At 48.0% G+C, this 17,667-nt stretch overlaps 1 protein-coding gene across 1 annotated transcript in view; it reads left to right on the top strand.

The window, feature by feature from the left end:
- RIN2 (Ras and Rab interactor 2) overlaps positions 660–17,667 on the top strand; it is a 116,818-nt gene continuing 99,810 nt past the window's right edge. The window contains exons 1-2 of the mRNA XM_021077420.1: positions 660–675; positions 3,174–3,266. Of these exons, the coding sequence (XP_020933079.1) occupies positions 3,210–3,266 (57 nt within the window). The 5' untranslated portion in view covers positions 660–675; positions 3,174–3,209. The remainder of the gene's footprint in view (positions 676–3,173; positions 3,267–17,667) is intronic.

Raw genomic sequence — 17,667 nt, forward strand, 5'->3', positions numbered from 1 at the left:
CCTGGCCAGTTAGAGCAAAAGCTGGTGTTTTGCCAGAGACTTAGCTCCGTGGATCAGTGAACTGGAAATCGGGCCCCGGGTGTCCCAGCCTCCATCGGCCAGCCTGCAGCCAAGGTCCAGGTGGGGGTGTCCCAGCGTCCGTCCTCAGCTGCTCCTGATGGAATGCACTGGAAAGCCAACCTGGAGCCCAGCCAGATGACTCTGCATTCTGGATGCTGAAATTCCAGGATGGACTTCACTTCCTTGGGTCACTCTTGGGGCCACATAGAAGCCACAGTGAGGCTTTCTCCAAAGTGGCCGAGTCGGGTGTCCAGGGAGAGAGGAATACTCACTTCCTGCCTTTGTCCTTTCGCTGGACTGCAGCAACTAGCTTCGTTTACATTCTTTCAGTGGTGTTATTGAAAAGGCTTGGCAGCTCCAAAGTGTTTGCAGTGTCCTTTAGTCCCATTAGGGCTTTCTCTCTCTCTCTCTCTGTCTCTCAATGTCTCTCTCCCCCTCTCTCCCTCCCTCCCTCTCTCTCATTCTCTCTGCTAGCTTTTAGCTAGCATCTGGAAAGATCCACTGGACGTGCTGGGCTCCTTGTTGGGGAATCCACTCTACCTTTCAAGAAAACCAGGAAAGGCACACGCTTCCACCGTTTAAGTCTGGAGGAATTTTACAGCCTCTCCAACTACGGTACCTTTTCTGTTTCTTAGTCTAGCCTGTTACTGGGATGGTTTCAGGATGAAACTGCTGGCGTAACCCCTGAAGGGTGAAGGGGTGGGAACCACCAATGGAAAAAAAAAGTCTCCTTTCAAATTGTATAAAATTTCTGCCCATGTTGAGTTAAGGTGTTAGAGGCTATGGTTTGGGAAGGAAACTAGTGCTGCTACAACAGGAAAGACCCGAAACCCAGACTTCTTCAGGGGCCCTTAAGAACTTCATTTTTAAAAATTTGAATGCTGTGTGATGTGCCATCCATTTGGATTTCATCCCGTGGGAAGGACCCGCCATGGCCCCTGGCAGCCTGCTCTTGTCACCTGCTCTCAGCTCCATCGTGGAGCGGCCTTTTCAAGAAGCAGAGATGCAGCGTGGTATCTTCTGGAAGAAAAGTGATGGACCTGCCCGCCCCACACGGAATCCACACTGGATGTTTCCTTGAGGACCCCTTAAGGTGGAAGTGTGCACGTGCATTCTTCAGGCAGCTAATTAAACATCAGCTCCTGGGATCCAGACTGCTCTGTGGTTATAGGCAAAATTCTCTGCTTGCCATGGCTCATCTGAAAGGGTTTGTACATGGAAAAGTTCCGAACAGAACAAAGAGACTTGGGTCTGGATGAGGAATAAAGTCTTGGCTCTCGCCGAGCCTTTCTGTAACTGCTATGCGATGTCAAATTCCTTGCCGAGAAAAAGCGTCTGGAAGAAAAAGAATTACAGGCATTAGGCTCAGTTTCAAGGAGGGATTTGCGTGTGTGTGTGTGTGTGTGTGTGTGTCTGGATTGAAACAGTTAATCATTTGCTTCCCAAGGTTACAGTGTGGCTGTGGTTGTGTTCCTTGTTCCGCACAGAGCACTGTGTTTCCTTCTGGAGTCGCTCCAGCCCGTGGACTTTGCTCATAAGTGATGGGCTTCAGAGGGCTCGGAGCTGGGGCGCTGTACAGCCCGAGAGCGTGACTCTCAGAGTCAGCAGGATCACAGTGGAGAGCTCACCGTTCGGAATGTTGACCTTCATCCCAGCAGGATTGCAAGTGGAAAGAGTCACAGGGGAGACACTGCGGAAACTTTAAAGGGACCAAGCCTCGGAGAAATGACCGAAATAGGTGACAGCTCCAGAAGGAGGGGTGGGTGTGTGCTGCCTGCTCCTTTTCTTAGCTGACATTCCATGGTCAGCGGAACCCCACCGTAAACATAAACAGAGAGGCAGTCATGGACTGAAACGTGCCTCGCTCCAAAGATCATTGCTTCCTAATGTATGCAGTTCTCTGCCAAATAATTGTGCTTCACCACTTGCTGAGATGTCCCTTGGTGCCCCTGCCTCTCTGTCCCCAGCTAATAATGAGACAGCCTCAGCAAATGGGCAGAAACTCCTGTGATTTGGGTGCCTTCCCACCCCACCCCTGCAGCTGAACCCCTTTTAACATCCACAGATATGTTTTCATTTAACTTCTTTTGTTGTCCTTCCACTGGGCGCTGGTTGTGCTTAGGATCAGCTACCTCTTGTGCCTGTTATGTGCGCTGGAAGGCGGCTTTGTAATTGTGCCTGGTCCTGGAAGCTGGTCCAGGAATGCTCGCCTGGGCATCCTCAGTACACGCTGGCTGAGGCGAGGCCAGCAGCCTGGGGGCGTGCGCGTGTGTGTGCTTGTGCGTGCGCACTCAATTGCGTGTGTGTGTGTGTGTGTGTGTGTGTGTGTGTGTGTGTGTGTTTTATTTAGAGGTGGACTTGGAAGGCGTTATAGCCGAGAGAAGATTATTGGATTATGATGCTCCAGTGAGGGCAATTCCAAGCTCAAATAGCCACAGTTATGATTCAGGATCAATCACGCCCTGAAATTCCCCTCTGCGTTCCAAAGTCCGCCTCCCACCCCCTGCGTCTTGCATTATCCTGGAGCTGCTTACGTGCTCTTTCTTACCCAAACTGATCTCTGTAAACAGGGACCCAGGATTTCAGCCCCATCTTTGGTTTCTCAGGAGAAAATAGAGGGGTTTCTTCCCAGTGCCCTCGTGTTGACCTTGCCTGGGGGGAGAGGGGCAGCAGAGCTAAGGATGACCTCACCCCATTCCTGCAGGATTTCCTGAGACATGGAAGGGCTCATTCTTCCGCTGTCCTTCCGTGATCAGCCTCCATGAGCCTCGGAGCAGATTATGGTGACATCTGATATTGTCCCTTTAGGACTTGAGCGTGAGGTCAAGCAAACCCACAAAGCAATCATTATGCTTTCCGCCCGTTCCAGAGAGCTTCTGCGTCAGCTGGAGGCACGGGAGGTGGGCCAGTGAGGTGGGGCACAGTCTAGGAACTGTGCTGTCTGAGGCAGGAAATCAGCCTGAAAAGAGATGGAAGGGCTTTGGTGGGAAAGAAAATGGCACTCTGTTGTTGATGGAAAAAGATCTTGGCAGGGCTGTTGTTGTGCGTGTTCTGTGGCTTAGAAAGGAGTTTCCTGCAGGCTGGACTAACCATTAAAAATATCTCTACCTCAGGAGTCCCAGACGTGCAGTGGAGCCTTGCCGGGGGAAATGTCAGCTTGGACCATGGGTGCCCGCGGTCTGGACAAGCGAGGAAGTTTCTTTAAGGTAAAAGGCGGCCCTGATTGGGGTGGGGTTGCTAATCGGCGGGGGGCGGCGGGGGGGCCTTCCTCTCTGAGCCAGCTTTGGCCTGCAGCCTGCCTGAGCGGCTTCGAGCAACTCCCAGGTTTTACAGTAGCAACGGGCTTCTGTGAGTCAGTGCTTCCAGAAGGGGCTAGGACCCCAGGCTTGGGGAGTTGCCTGTGTGAGACAGTTGAGGCAGCCTTTCTTTGTCAGCTGCTCACCTGGTCCTTTTTCAGCTGGATGTTTCTTGATGGGAGCTGGACTTGGCATTCAAGTGACTCAGGGCGGCTTATGTGATTTACACTTTGCTTGATTCTGTGAATCACTTAAATGCTCACTTAAAAAAAGAGAACCACACACAGATGCCTGGGCCTTACTCTAGATGGGCTGGTTTTTTGGTTTTTGGGTTTGGTTTTGGTTTTCTGCTGGTATGTTTTATCAAACACCTCAGAGGCTAGAGAGAGCCAAGGCAGCATTATTAAACTGTACCACTTTTCGGAGTTCCCGTTGTGGCTCAGTGGGTAACGAATCCGACTAGGAACCATGAGGTTGCGTGTTTGATCCCTGGCCTTGCTCAGTGGGTTAAGGATCCGGTGTTGCCGTGAGCTATGGTGTAGGTTGCAGATGAGGCTAGGATCCAGGATCCAGTGTTGCTGTGGCTGTGGTGTAGGCCGGCACCTACAGCTCCGATTCGACCCCTAGCCTGGGAACCTCCATGTGCCGAAGGAGCAGCCCAAGAAATGGCAAAAAGACAAATAATAATAATAATAATAATAAAATAAAACTGTATCACTTTTCTACTCGCCTGCTGGTGTCACGGGGGTACTGTGCTAGCTTAATGAGATAAGATTCTCAATGCGTGTTTTCTGTACTCTATGTGTGTGTGTTTTAAATTAAGACCGGGAAATCATTTCTAATGCACACTTGGGAATTCGTTTTCTTCTTTTGGCCTTTGCCTTATGTTCTTTCACCCTCCCAACAACGCATCCTCTTTATAGAAAATTTGGAAATCACAGAATCGTGTAAAAGAGGAGGGATGTGGAGGTCAAATGTGCAGGCAGATCTGTCATAGGCAGGTACTCACACCCCAGCTCTTTTCCTCAAAGGAGGAGTGGCATAGAGGCCTCTTTATTACTGAGGAAAACTGACCATATTTACTAGTTACCCACCCTGATGGGTTGTATGTATATATTATTTCACATGTATGTGCTTCCTGTTTCCAAGAGACCACACCTGATTTATTGTCAACTCAGGAAAAAAAAATAAAAAATCCATCAGGGAGTTCCTATCACGGCTCAGAAGAAACGAATCTGATTAGCATCCATAAGGACACAGATTCGATCCCTGGCCTCACTCAGTCGTGTAAGGATCCAGCGTTGCCCTGAGCTGTGGTGTAGGTTGCAGGTGCAGCTCGGACCCGGCGTTGCTATGGGCTGTGGAGTAGGCTGGCAGCTACAGCTCCAATTTGACCCCTAGCCTGGGAGCCTCGTATGCAGCGAGTACAACCCGAAAAAGACCAAAAAAAAAAAAATCCATCAGAAGAGCCTGCTGATAAAGCAAAGCCAAGTTCATTCAGGCAACTGCCGTCAGGACATGGGCCTATTGGAATCTAAGCAGGGGAAGGTCAGGAGGCACATTGATAGGATTTAGAGGTCCAGGTCCCAGTCTTTTCAGCTCTGTTTTTTTAAGGCAGAGAACTGATGGATTTCAGCAAAGTGTGTGGCATGGTAGTCAGAGTGGGAACATTGTTCAGAGTTGGTGGATACAGCAAGACATGGGTCTTAGCGAGTCTTGATGCATAACCCATGGATCAGCAAGCTGTTTTGCCAGGTGAGCAAACCCTTTGCCAGGACAGATGGCTTTGTAGGAATTTCCTGCCACAGACAGTGAAGTTATTTATTGGTTTACAATAACTTCCTGGAAGAAAGAGTTAAGTTGTGTTGACACAGATGGTCCTGATTCTCAGTCCTAAGAGCTAAGCTTTGTGGACATGGTCATCTCTGTTCCCACCCCGTTTACTCGACTCGAATCAAAGCTGCATAACATCCACCACCAGAGGCACAAGAGGGACCCCTCAAGTGTCCGCTGGATCAGGGGCTCACCCACCAGGCTCCTGACTCATCTCCGGTTCCTGGATTCTGTCTTAGACTGAGATGTTCATTTCATCCTGATGGAAGGGATGAACCCAGCCCCCCTTCTCCCAAGGCACTGCCTGCATCAGCCTAAACACTGGCTCCTCCGTAATTAACGCCTTATGCTCAGGAAGTGTGGAGAGGCTGAAGCTCACAGAGTAGTTAGGTTTTCAAGTCCAAACCAAAGGAGAAAATTGAATAGAGTCACAATTGCCTTTGAAAATTCCCGAGGAAGGGGCCATGTTGGGCCCAATACGACCTCCTGTTAAGTCCGATGTAGCCAGTTTTTCCTGCAATCCTGGGAAAATCTTGTTGTTGTTTTTATTTTTTTCAGTTTAATAGAGTAGTTAACTTGTATTTCTGAGCTATAAGCATGAAAGAATCCATCAGACAAGAGGTGAGAGACCTACCTGAACCACTGAGGGCAAGTCTGCTTCTTTACTCTCCTGAGCCAGATGCCCTAGAGGAAAACATGTGAAAAGTAGCCTGTACTGGGAGTTCCCGTCGTGGCTCAGCGGAAGCAAATCTGACTAGCATCCATGAAGACGCGGGTTTGATTCCTGGCATCACTCAGTGGGTTAAGATTCTGGCGATGCTGTGAGCTATGGTGTGGGTTACAGACGAGGGTCAGATCTGGCGTTGCTGTGGCTGGGGTGTAGGCCAATGGCTACAGCTCTGATTCATCCCTAGCCTGGGAACCTCCATATGCCGCAGGTGTGGCTTAAAAAGACAACCAAAAAAAAAAAAAGGTGGCCTGCACTATGTAACTTGGTGTGTTCTGTAATTTTTTTTTTTTGGCAGAACTTAAATTGTTTCATTTATTAGATGCTCCAAGTAAATCATATCGTTGCCTTATACTTCTTTATAGACATTGTTCTTCTTTACTAATGTGGGTATTTCTTAGTCATTATGGAATAATCGTGTCATTAGCTATTATAATATTAGATAAATCATATTCTTCATTATCATTCATTATTCCATAATTTAGGCACGCAGTTATCCACAAGGAAGGAGTCAGCTGCCCTTTGGACATTTAACACTGACTCCTTGGAAGTTTGTTGTAAAAATGCAAAGGTAGAGCTTGGCTTGGAGGTGGTTTGTCCCTCAGCACAGCCTGGGACCCGCTGGCTCTTGTTTTACTCCTCATGTTTTACATTCACGTGTATTGAGCATCTGTGATCCACCAGGCTCTGTCCCAGGCCCCAGGGAGCGAAAGACCAGCAGCCATCCTGACTTCATGGCACTTTCAGTCTGGCACCAAAGAAGGATATGAAACAAATAGAACATTAAACACTGAGGAGTTCCCATCGCGGCTCAGTGAAAATGAATCTGACCAGTATCCATGAGGACGCAGATTCGATCCCTGGCCTTGCTCAGTGGGTTAAGGATCTGGCGTTGCTGTGAGCTGTGGTGTAGGTCACAGACGCAGCTCGGATCTGGCGTTGCTGTGGCTGTGGCATAAGCTAGAGACTATGACTTTGATTTGACTCCTAGCCTGGGATCCTCCATATGCTGCTGGTGCGGCCCTAAAAAAAAAAAAAAAGAAAAAAATAGTAAACATCTAATAGTAAGTCATAATCAAAAACAGTGCTTCATGAAAGAAGTCAGAGGGCTCTAAGGATAGATAACTTCATGCGGGGTCCTCTATCCTGAGTGGAGGTTGTATCTAGGTTCTGAGTGATGCTCTGGTGCCCCACAGTACCACCCGCCACCCATACCAGTGATGCCTCCATCTCTGGACCACATCACAAAGGGTGGGGCTTCTCAGTTACCTCCTGGGCTCACAGGTAGATTCCACGTGCTCACTATCCCATTCTTGGTTATGAGGCTCACGTGATTTGTGTAAAGCATAGATCGTTGAAAGGCCATCACCAGACCTCATTTTTCAGCACTATCTTCCTCTGTCTGGTCTGTGCTTTTAAGCCAGAGTGCTAATCACTAGGAGCGAGCCTTGATTTATGGCATCCTGTCTGTCTGGCTCTTGGAAATGACTCGGATGAGTTGCAGGGCGCGAGGGTCCTGGAGGATGCGGATGGCCTGAGTGTTCTGAGGCAATGGAGGATGCCACATGGTTATTGTGTTTATGGAATCACATCCTGGAAGCCTGGCCACAGAAATCCTGTGCTGGACAAACACTGATCCACAGCCCTTCCCAGCCTCATTGCCCATGTTCTTCAACTACGTGTGAGAAACCGCATCTTCCTGCCCTATAAGCAAGGCAGGGGATGCCCTAGACAAGGCAGCAGAGTTACCTGCCCTGCAGTCCTAGAAGGGGGCACCTGTGGTTGTCAGATTTCAGGGATGTGTTGTGTCAAAGAGACAGTGTGAGAAAGATCTCATCTGGGCTGGAAGAGTTCGCGGTGGCCTGGCCGAGGGCAGAGAAGCTCAGCGTCATCCTGGATTCCTCCTTTTTCTGGATTCCATAGCTTCCCCACCCCTACCCCATCCTGGCACCCAGTGCTAGGAGATCCCCCTCAAGTCTTCACAATCCACCCCCTCTTCCCTTTCCCACACCTACCTCCCTACTTATGGTCTCACTCTTTCATTTGTGGGCGCTACGCTGACACTCATCATCCATCTGCACCATCACAGAAACATGGATGGTTGGTTGGTTGGTTGGTTGGTTGGTTGGTTGGTCTTTCTTCCCAAATGCTCATCCTTCCGTGTTGCCAGCCTGCTGACCCCGACTCCATGCTGCGCCCAGGACCAGGTCCACACTCTTCACCTTGACATTTGAGGACTTTCAGGCTGTATGTCCACCTTCTCCCAACTCTTCCTCCACTGGTCCTGCCCCTGTGCCCTCACGGGTCTGCCCCTGTGGCCCAAACCGGCCACTGTCCTGACTCCAGGCCCTGCCCATCCTTCTTCCTCTCTGCACCCTCCACCCCCCGCCCTACCAGGCTCCCAGCTGCCCTTGCAGGCTGGCATAGACACTTTATCCACTGATAGTGGAGCTCACCTGGCCTGAGCTGGTGTCTGTCTGGTGGTGGAAATATTCTGTAGGCCTAGCTGTGGCCCAAGTGTGTGCCAGGAGGTCAACCTCGGTTCATAGCTCAAGCTCTGCCAGGAAGTATCTGTTCTGCCTTTTGTTGCCATGTCCTTGAACCCAAGGGGGATCCTCCTGTAGCCAAGAATGATGCCAGAAGAGGACCAGTGTGCCTCTCACTGACTGAGCAGTTCCACTTCCTTCCCCGACTGCCTGGGCGAGCCTGCCCTCACCAGCCCACAAGCCGGTACAGCTCCCTTGGCTGAGTGCCTGATTCCCTAGCCGCCCTTTACCTCTGAGACAGGGGAACTGTTGGTCTTAACTGACCAGGAAGAAAATGTGTTTGACCACAGGGACCCTGCTGTTCTGTGCCTCCAAACCCTCGTTCTTTACAGAGATGCCCTGAGCCTGGGCCCACAAACCACCTGAGGCATTTGAGGGCCCAGTTCAGCAGCAGAGGGTCAGTTAGAGAAATCCCCTTTGGGTCATTTTATATGGTTTGGATAGCAGGTGCATCACCAAAAAAAAAAAAAAAAAAATGCAGTTCCCATCATAGCTCAGTGGTTAACCAATCTTGACTTGCATCCATGAGGACACAGGTTCCATCCCTGGCCTCGCTCAGTGGGTTAAGGATCTGGTATTGCCATGAGCTGTGGTGTAGGTTGCAGATGTGGCTCAGATCCCAAGTTGCTGTGGCCCCAACATAAGCTGGCGGCTACAGCTCTGATTGGACCCCTAGCCTGGGAACCTCCATATGCTGCGGGTGTAGCCCTAAAAAGACAGAAAGCCAAAAACAAACAAACAAATAAAAAACAGGTGCATCCCATTTGACCTTCAGAAACAGAAAGCCTGTGATTATAGTTCAGAGAAGCCATAGAATGGCTGTCTGGAACTGTGAAGAGAAGAAGGGTGTCCAGCTTTGAAGAAGCCTAATTACTAAGATCTGGCTCGATGTGATACACTGGGAGTGATGGCTTAGATCACTCTGACTTCCCTTAACTGTCGGTCCCTCCCCAGCATTGGAAAAGTTATTGTGTTTTCAGAAATTCTGTCTGCAGGCAAATGTTCAAACATCCATAATGGGCTTATCTCAGGCCTCAGGGATTCCCAGCATTTAAGTTTTCAGATCATTCTTTGTGGGGAAAGTCATTTCACTGAAGACACAGCCCCAAGCCAAGAAGTCACTGAAGTGTAACGGTGGACAGAGATGGCAGGGGCTCCAGAAAAATCATGGATGGAACCAAATCCACGTTTATGTCACATGGATCTGTAGATGCGAGCGGGGCACCCTTGATTTCCCAGAATCCCCTGGACAATGGATGGACATCACATCACATGCATGTCCAGGGAGGCACCTCTGAGCAGGAAAGGACTAAGTACCCTACTGTGGAAACAAAATAGCAATTAGAGATTTGGTCAGAGTGATCAATGTATTTCTAATTATTCGTAATAATATTGCAAGGCAACCTGACATCAGTGTTGGGTAGGTCTTTTCTTTCTTCCTAGATACTTATACCTGTAGAGGTCTTAGAACAGTGTTCTCCCATAAAATACAAAGTAAGCTGCAGGTATCATTATAAGTGTTCTGATAGTCGCATTTAAAAAAAAAGGTGACGAGGAGTTCCCATCATGGCTGAGTGGTTAACGAATCCGACTAGGAACCATGAGGTTGTGGGTTCGATCCCTGCCCTTGCTCAGTGGGTTAAGGATCCGGCGTTGCTGTGAGCTGTGGTGTGGGTTGCAGATGCAGCTTGGATCCCGCATTGCTGTGGCTCCGGTTAGGCCGGTGGCTACAGCTCCTATTCGACCCCTGGCCTGGGAACCTCCATATGCCGCAAGAGCAGCCCAAAAAATGGCAAAAAGACCACCCCCCCCCCAAAAAAAGTGACGGAGTTCCCTTTGTGGCGCAGCAGAAATAAATCCGACTAGGAACCATGAAGTTGTGGGTTCTATTCCTTGCCTCACTCAGCCAGTTAAGGATCTGGAGTTGCTGTGAGCTGTGGTGTAGGTTGCAGATGCAGATCGGATCCTGCAGGGCTGTGGCTGTGGCTGTGGCTGTGGTGTAAGCCAGCAGCTGTAGCTCTGATTACACCCCTAGCCTGGAAACCTCCATATGCTGGAGGTGCGGCCATAAAAAGCAAAAAAATAAAAATAAAAAAAGTGAAATTGATTTTAATAATATATTTTATTTAGGAGTTCCTGTCGTGGCTCAGTGGTTAACAAATCCGACTAGGAACCATGAGGTTGCAGGTTCGATCCCTGGCCTTGCTCACTGGGTTTGGGGATCTGGTGTTGCCGTGAGCTGTGGTGTAGGCTCAGATCCCGTATTGCCGTGACTCTGGAGTAGGCCTGTGGCTACAGCTCCGATTAGACCCCTAGCCTGGGAACCTCTATATGACATGGGGGCCGCCCTAGAAAAGGCAAAAAGACAAAATATATATATATATATATACATATTTTTAATTTAACTTAGTATATATAAAATATCATTATGTCAACATGTACTCAATATAAAAATAGTAATCGTGTATTTTACAATTTTTTTTGGTACCACACCTTTGAAATCCAGTGTGTATTTTACACTGAGGACGTCTCAATTCAAACTAGCAGCATTGCAAGGACTCACTGGCCACTGTATTGGATAGTGGAGGCTTCCATTTTATCTAGTCCAAATCTCCATCTTTTACAGGTGGGGAAACTGAGGTCCAGGGAGGTTGGAGTGCCAGGAGCTGGTTAGTCCACAGCAGGGGTGGAAATTGGACCTGGCCTGACTTTTTCCTGCAACGCCCCCACCCCGACCCTGTGTAGCCCTCCTGAGGGCTCCGCTCTGATTGCTTTCGCCCTTCTCGGGTGAGATCCCCCAGAAAGTTCCATCTGGAGAGGTCCTGGGGGCATCGGTCATGGGGACAGCAGCCTCTCCCTGGCTTTTTGTGGGTACATATGCATGTCTTGCACCATTTGCTCCAAATGCCTCTAGAACACAGATCAGGTTCCACCCCCACCCCCAACCCAGGGCGTGACTTTCTAGGAATGTCATGAATATTTTGCCTTTTTTTTTTTTTTTTTTTTTTTTTTTTGGTTTTTAGGGCTGCCCCGCACCTGGAAGTTACCAGGCTATGGGTCAAATCAGAGCTATAGCTGTTGGTCTGTGCCACAGCCACAGCAACATGGGATCCGAGCTGAGTCTATGACTTAAACCACAGCTCACAGCAACACTGGATCCTTAACCCACTGAGGGAGGCCAGGGATTGAACCCACATCCTCCTGGATACTAATCGGATTTGTTTCCAGTGCACCACAATAGGAACTCTGTCATGAATATTTTGGACAGCAATTCCTATTCATGTTTTTTTAAAAGCAATGGATTTCATGGTTTTATAGGGTAATTTTTCCAGCACATTTTGGCCACCTGATATTAAATGTTGCCTATTGGGCCTCAACACATTCTCACTTGCTTCAAGAAACTTTGCCTTTTATTTTATTTTATTTTGGCCATACCCACAGCATGTGGAAATCAAACCTGTGCCACAGCAGCGACCCAAGCCACTGCAGCAACAAAGCTGGATCCTTAACCCACTGCACCACCAGGGAACTCCCAGGAACTTTCCTTTTAAACCTCAGGAGTGAAACAGATTTCCCCCAGCTCCCCTCAACCACACATTTGTCTATGCCTACGTGTAACTCTGAGTTTTCATAATTAAGGGGAAAAAGTTAAATCATGCCATAGAAAATGGACATCTCGGAGTTCCTGTCATGGCTCAGTGGTTAACGAATCCGACTAGGAACCATGAGGTTGCAGGTTTGATCCCTGGCCTTGCTCAGTGGGTTAAGGATCCGGCATTGCCGTGAGCTGTGGTATAGATCGAAGACACGGCTCGGATCCCGAGTTGCTTTGGCTGTGGCTAGGCCAGAGGCTATAGCTCCAATTAGACTCCTAGCCTGGGAACCTCCATATGCCACGGTTTGGCCCTAGAAAAGGCACAAAGATGTAAAAAAAGAAAAGAAAAGAAAAGAAAATGGACATCTCATACAGTATAAAATGAGCACTGTGTCAAAGCTTCATTCAAACCATGAAAGAATGCAGGAGGCCAGTGTAAAGCTGGTTCAAAGAACACTTGGACAAATGGTGTGTTTGTAGTTGACTTAAAAAGTCATTCTGTAATGAGTTTGCTAAGTTAAAATCAAAACTAGTGATAGTCCTGCAGGACAATAAAACTCTAGCCTTTAGGGTAATCTCTCTCTCTCTCTTTTTTTTTTTTCTGAACAGAAATCTCCAGGCTGATAGATAACTATGGTGCCTTGAGCCCTTTAGTAACAGCACAGTAAAAAACATGTTAGATAAATAGTTAAATAATCTTTAGATGACCTTGTTAAACAGTGCTGGAGCATAACAATGAAAAGATGTTCTTGGGAGTTCCCATTGTGGCTCAGCAGATTATGAACCCAACTAGTATCCATGAACATGCAGGTTCAATCCCTGGCCTTGCTCAGTGGGTTAGGGATCCTGCGTTGCTATGAGCTGTGGTATAAGTCACAGATGCAGCTCGGATCTCATGTTACTCTGGCTATGGCGTAGGCTTAAAGCTGCAGCTTCAGTTTGACCCCTAGCCTGGAAATTTCCATATGCTGCAGGCGTAGCCATAAAAAAAAAATTAAAAAAAAAGATGTTCTCAAAACAAAAGCATCTTCCACTTGGAATTTCACCACTTTCTAATAACAACCCTTGGGTAAAGGGCGAAATATAAACTAGAATTATTGAATTTCGTTTAAAAAGATAATCAAAACACTATCTGTCATAATAATGGCACAGATATAAAGCAGCAGTCAGAGGAAAATTCATAGCACTGAACACTTAATCAGAAAAGATATGCCCTACCCACCTTTTGACTTATTTCTAAATTTTAAATAGCATTTCTTAACAATTAACACTGAGATAGGGGTTCCCCTGTGATGTAGCAGATTAAGGATCCCCTGTTGTCACTGCAATGGCTGGGGTCACTGCTGTGGTGAAGATTTGATACCTGGCCCAGGAACTTCTACATGCCATGGGTGTGGCCAGGAAAAAAAAAAAAAAAAAACACTGAGATGGCTTATTCCCTACCCCTTCTACCTCTCCCTCCCTTATACCCAGATTTCTCCAGCCAGGGTTTGTGTCTCAAAAGAGTGAATTTTATCAATGAGGTTGTAGAAATAAGGGATCACTTGATCTAAATTGATTAATTTCAGTACCATTAGGGGAGGAACTTCCTGTTATGAGGCATCATGGCAGTATAAGTAGCATTGACCTCTTGGCTCTTTTTCATGCTGTGGGGCCCTCAGGATGCTGTTTTGGATGGTGCTCTGATTCGTAAAGTCAACTGACAGAACCCTTGCCCGTGTGGCGGTCACCAGTCGGTTTGGTGAACGGAGGTGAAGTGGATGGAGGCTCATTTTCCTAGATGATACCCTTTCCAATGTCTTTACATGGTGAACAGAAAACCACTTTCACAGCAAAATCTAAAGCTGTGTTATCTATTGCTATGTAACTAATTACTCCAAACCTTAGCGACTTGAAGCCATCAGCATATCTAAGAGTCTCTGCAGGTCAGAATCTGATGTAATTTAACTGAACGCCCCCAGCCCAGGGTTCTTCTGAGATCACAACCAGGGTTGTCAGCCAGGCCTCAGTCTCATCGGAAGGCTTGATTGGTGGGGAACCTACTTCAAAACTCACTGGGTGGGTCTTAGTCCCTTGCCACATAGGCCTGTCCACAGGGCTGGCTTCAGGACGTGGCAGGTGGCTTCCCCCAGGGCAGGTGATACAGGAGAAGCTGGGAGAAATGAAAGCCACAGTCTGTTTAGAACCTAATCTTCAATGTGATACCCCATCCCTTCCGTCATATTCTGTGCCCTAGAAGCCAGTCAAGTCCAGCCCTCACTGAAGGGATGTCATTTGAGTATGTGAATGACCAGGACACAGGGCACCAGGGGCCTTCATAGAGACCAAAAGATAGCAAAGCAACATAGTCATAAATTTAAAAACCTGCAGGGCCAGACAGAATGATGGGAAATGTATACATGGGCTTGGTGTTGGACAGGAGTTGGGGGGCAGAAGGCTTCTAGGAGGGGAAGGGCTGCTAACTCAGTTCCAACCAGTCATTGTCACAAAATAATGAATGTGGGTCCTCTGACATTTTCCAAGAGAGGCCAGCGATCCAGATTTTCATGTAAGAGGATACCAATTTTAAAAGCACTAGAGGGAGTTCCCGTCGTGGCGCAGCGGAAATGAATCCAACTAGGAACCATGAGGTTGCGGGTTCAATCCCTGGCCTTGCTTAGTGGGTTAAGGATCCAGCATTGCCATGAGCTGTGGTGTAGGTCACAGATGCGGTTTGGGTCTGGCGTTGCTGTGACTCTGGCGTAGGCTGGTGGCTACAGCTCCGATTAGACCCCTAGCCTTAGAACTTTCATATGCTGCAGGTGCAGCCCTCAAAAAGACAAAAGACAAAAAAATAAAAAAATAAAAAATAAAAAATAAAAGCACTGGAGGATGAAGGAAAATGCATGGGAGGCCTGGCTCTGGCCCGTGGTGTGAACTCTTGTTTAGTTGAGACCATCCATGCAAAAAGCTCAGCCTCCTCACACTGCTGGCCTCCCAGAGGCCCCTGGGTATGTAGGGGAGGCAGACGCCCCACTTCTGATTGTCCTGGGGGCCTCCTGTTCAGCAGTGATGGAGCCTGTGAGTTCTAGCTAAGCCCTGGGAGATGATGGCTTGTCCACGGATGGACCAAGGGATAGCAGGGAGATGGGCAGCAAGTTTCTCTGGGGCTTACAATAGCAGCCTGGGTCAGCCCACAGTCACCTGAGTCCCTGCACAGGAACCTTAAGTTGTAGAGACCTTCCTCCCATGTTTAGGAACAGCTTCTGTTAGCTGATGGGGTACTGAGAGCCCATTGTCCCAGGTAGAAAGGGGTCAAGGGGGGAACTAGCGTGGGAGGGTGTCTTCTTCCTCCTTTGTCTGACCTTCGAAAAAGGAGAATGGCCTCTAATTCTTCTTCGAAAAAGGAGAATGGCCCACCTGCCTGTAATTCCAACTGGAGATTCCTTTGAGTTTGTAGTTGCCCTTACTGGCAGGAGGTGATATGATACCATCAGTCATTCACAACTTAGTATAAACTAGGACTTTCTGAACTGCTAGCTGAGATCAGCCCAGAGAGGAAGTTTGAGTTCCTGTATATTGAGGAGGAGGGGATGGAAAAAGGTAAATTGGGATCTCCAAGGGGAAGAACAGGACTCAGGAACCCATGGTAGGTAGGCTGAGCAGCCCAGGCACTGGTCACCCAGAGTGGAAAGGGTGTCAGCAGGTGGTCAGTGAAGATACAGATGAGCCCATCTCCTGGACAGTCTCTGAACACCATTGCCCTGATCCTGGAGGCTGTGTGATTCCTCTCAGGCCATTTTTTAGAATGCATCTTCCTTCACCACCGAAAGAAAACTGTTTCTCTCCTCATAGCACTGCTGACACCAAAGGTGTAGGCTTTTTCCACACCAGCCACTTCTCCAATTCTCTGTGGACACCAGTGGGTGTCCTATAGTTTAATTCAGTTCTGACACTAACTCCCCAGAGTCAGCACAGACACACCCCCAGGTTAAGGGTTCAGTCCCACAGGACTGCCCCCCTACTTCGGATGCCAATTTAAGTAATGGGTCCCCAGGTCACCCACACTTCTGTCCATTTCGTCCTTAAGTTCAGTACAGGCAGACCTCGGAGACATTGCGGGTTCAATTCAAGAACATCGCAATAAAGCAGATATCCCAGTAAGCGAGTCATGCCAACTTTTTGGTTTCCCAGTGCATATCAAAGTTATGTTTACACTAGCCTAGAGTCTCTTAAGTGTGCACTAGCATTGTGACAAAAACAACCTACATACCTTAATTTAAGAATATTTTATTGCCGAATTTTGCTAACCGTCATCTGAGCCTTCAGCAGGTCGTAATCCTTTTGCAAAGATCTCTGATCATCAATCACTGTAACAATAGAATAGTAATGAAAATGTCTGAAATACTGCAAGAATTGCCCAAATGCGACCCAGAGACACAGAGTGAGCAAATGCTTTGGAAAAATGGCACCGATAGATTGCTCAATGCAGGATTGCCACAAACTGTCCATTTGTAAAAAAATGCAATATGTGCAAAGCACAATAAAGCAAAGTGCAGTAAAATGAGCTCTGAGGTCTGCCTGTAATTTGCTACATAGCAGTGGTCGCAGAACTCAGGAAGCGCTTTATTTACTATTCCCTGTATATTGTAGAGGATATTGGAAAGGATACACATGAACGGGCAGATGAAGGGGTACATAGAACAGGATCTGAAAGGGTCCCGAACACAGGAGCCTCGTCCCTGTGGAGCTTGGGTGTGTCACCCTCTCAGCTTCACCAACCAGAAGCTAGCTCTCCAAACCCCTCCGTTAGAGTTTTTATGGAATCATTCCGTTGGTGTGATCGGTTAAATCATGGGCCATTGGTGACTAGCTCAATCCCCATCCCTTCTCCCTTCCCAGTGGGGTGGGATGGGGCTGGAGCTGAAAGTAGCAATCCTCTAATCATGTGGTTGGTTCCCCTGGCAACCAGTCCACAGCCTGAAGCCTTCTGGGGCTTCCATCCACCGGTCATCATTGACTTAAAACTCAGGCGCAGTTGAAAGGGGTTTGCAATGATTGGCATATGCACACTGAGGTATATGGAATGTTTGGCCAGCGGGGACCTGCTGTAGAGCACAGGAAGCTCTACCCAATATTCTGTGATGGTCTATATGGAAAGAGAATCTGAAAAAGAATGGTTGTGTGTATATGTATAACTGCATCACTTTGTTGTACTGCAGAAATTATCACAATATTGTAAATCAACTATACTTCAATAAAACTTAAAAAAAAAAAAGTAAGTAAGTAAAGAAAGGGGTTTGGAGTTCCTGTTGTGACTCAGTGGGTTAAGAATGCGACTAGTATCCATGAGGATGTGGGTTCGATCCCTGGTCTCGCTCAGTGGGTTAAGGATCCGGTGTTGCCACAGCTGCAGGTGAGGGTCACAGATGTGGCTCAGAGCCTACTTTGCGGTGGCTGTGATGTAGGCTGGCAGCTGTAGCTCCTATTTGACCCCTAGCCCAGGAACTTCTGTGTGCTGCAGGTGCAGCCCTAAAAAGGAAAAGAAAAAAGAAAAGAGGTTCGCAATGAATAAAACAGGGCACTCCCATCACCTCTAGCACTCAGGAGATCCCAGGGGTTTTAGGAGCT

This window comes from Sus scrofa, chromosome 17 (genome assembly GCF_000003025.6).
Source record: "Sus scrofa isolate TJ Tabasco breed Duroc chromosome 17, Sscrofa11.1, whole genome shotgun sequence".
Lineage (NCBI taxonomy): Eukaryota > Metazoa > Chordata > Mammalia > Artiodactyla > Suidae > Sus > Sus scrofa.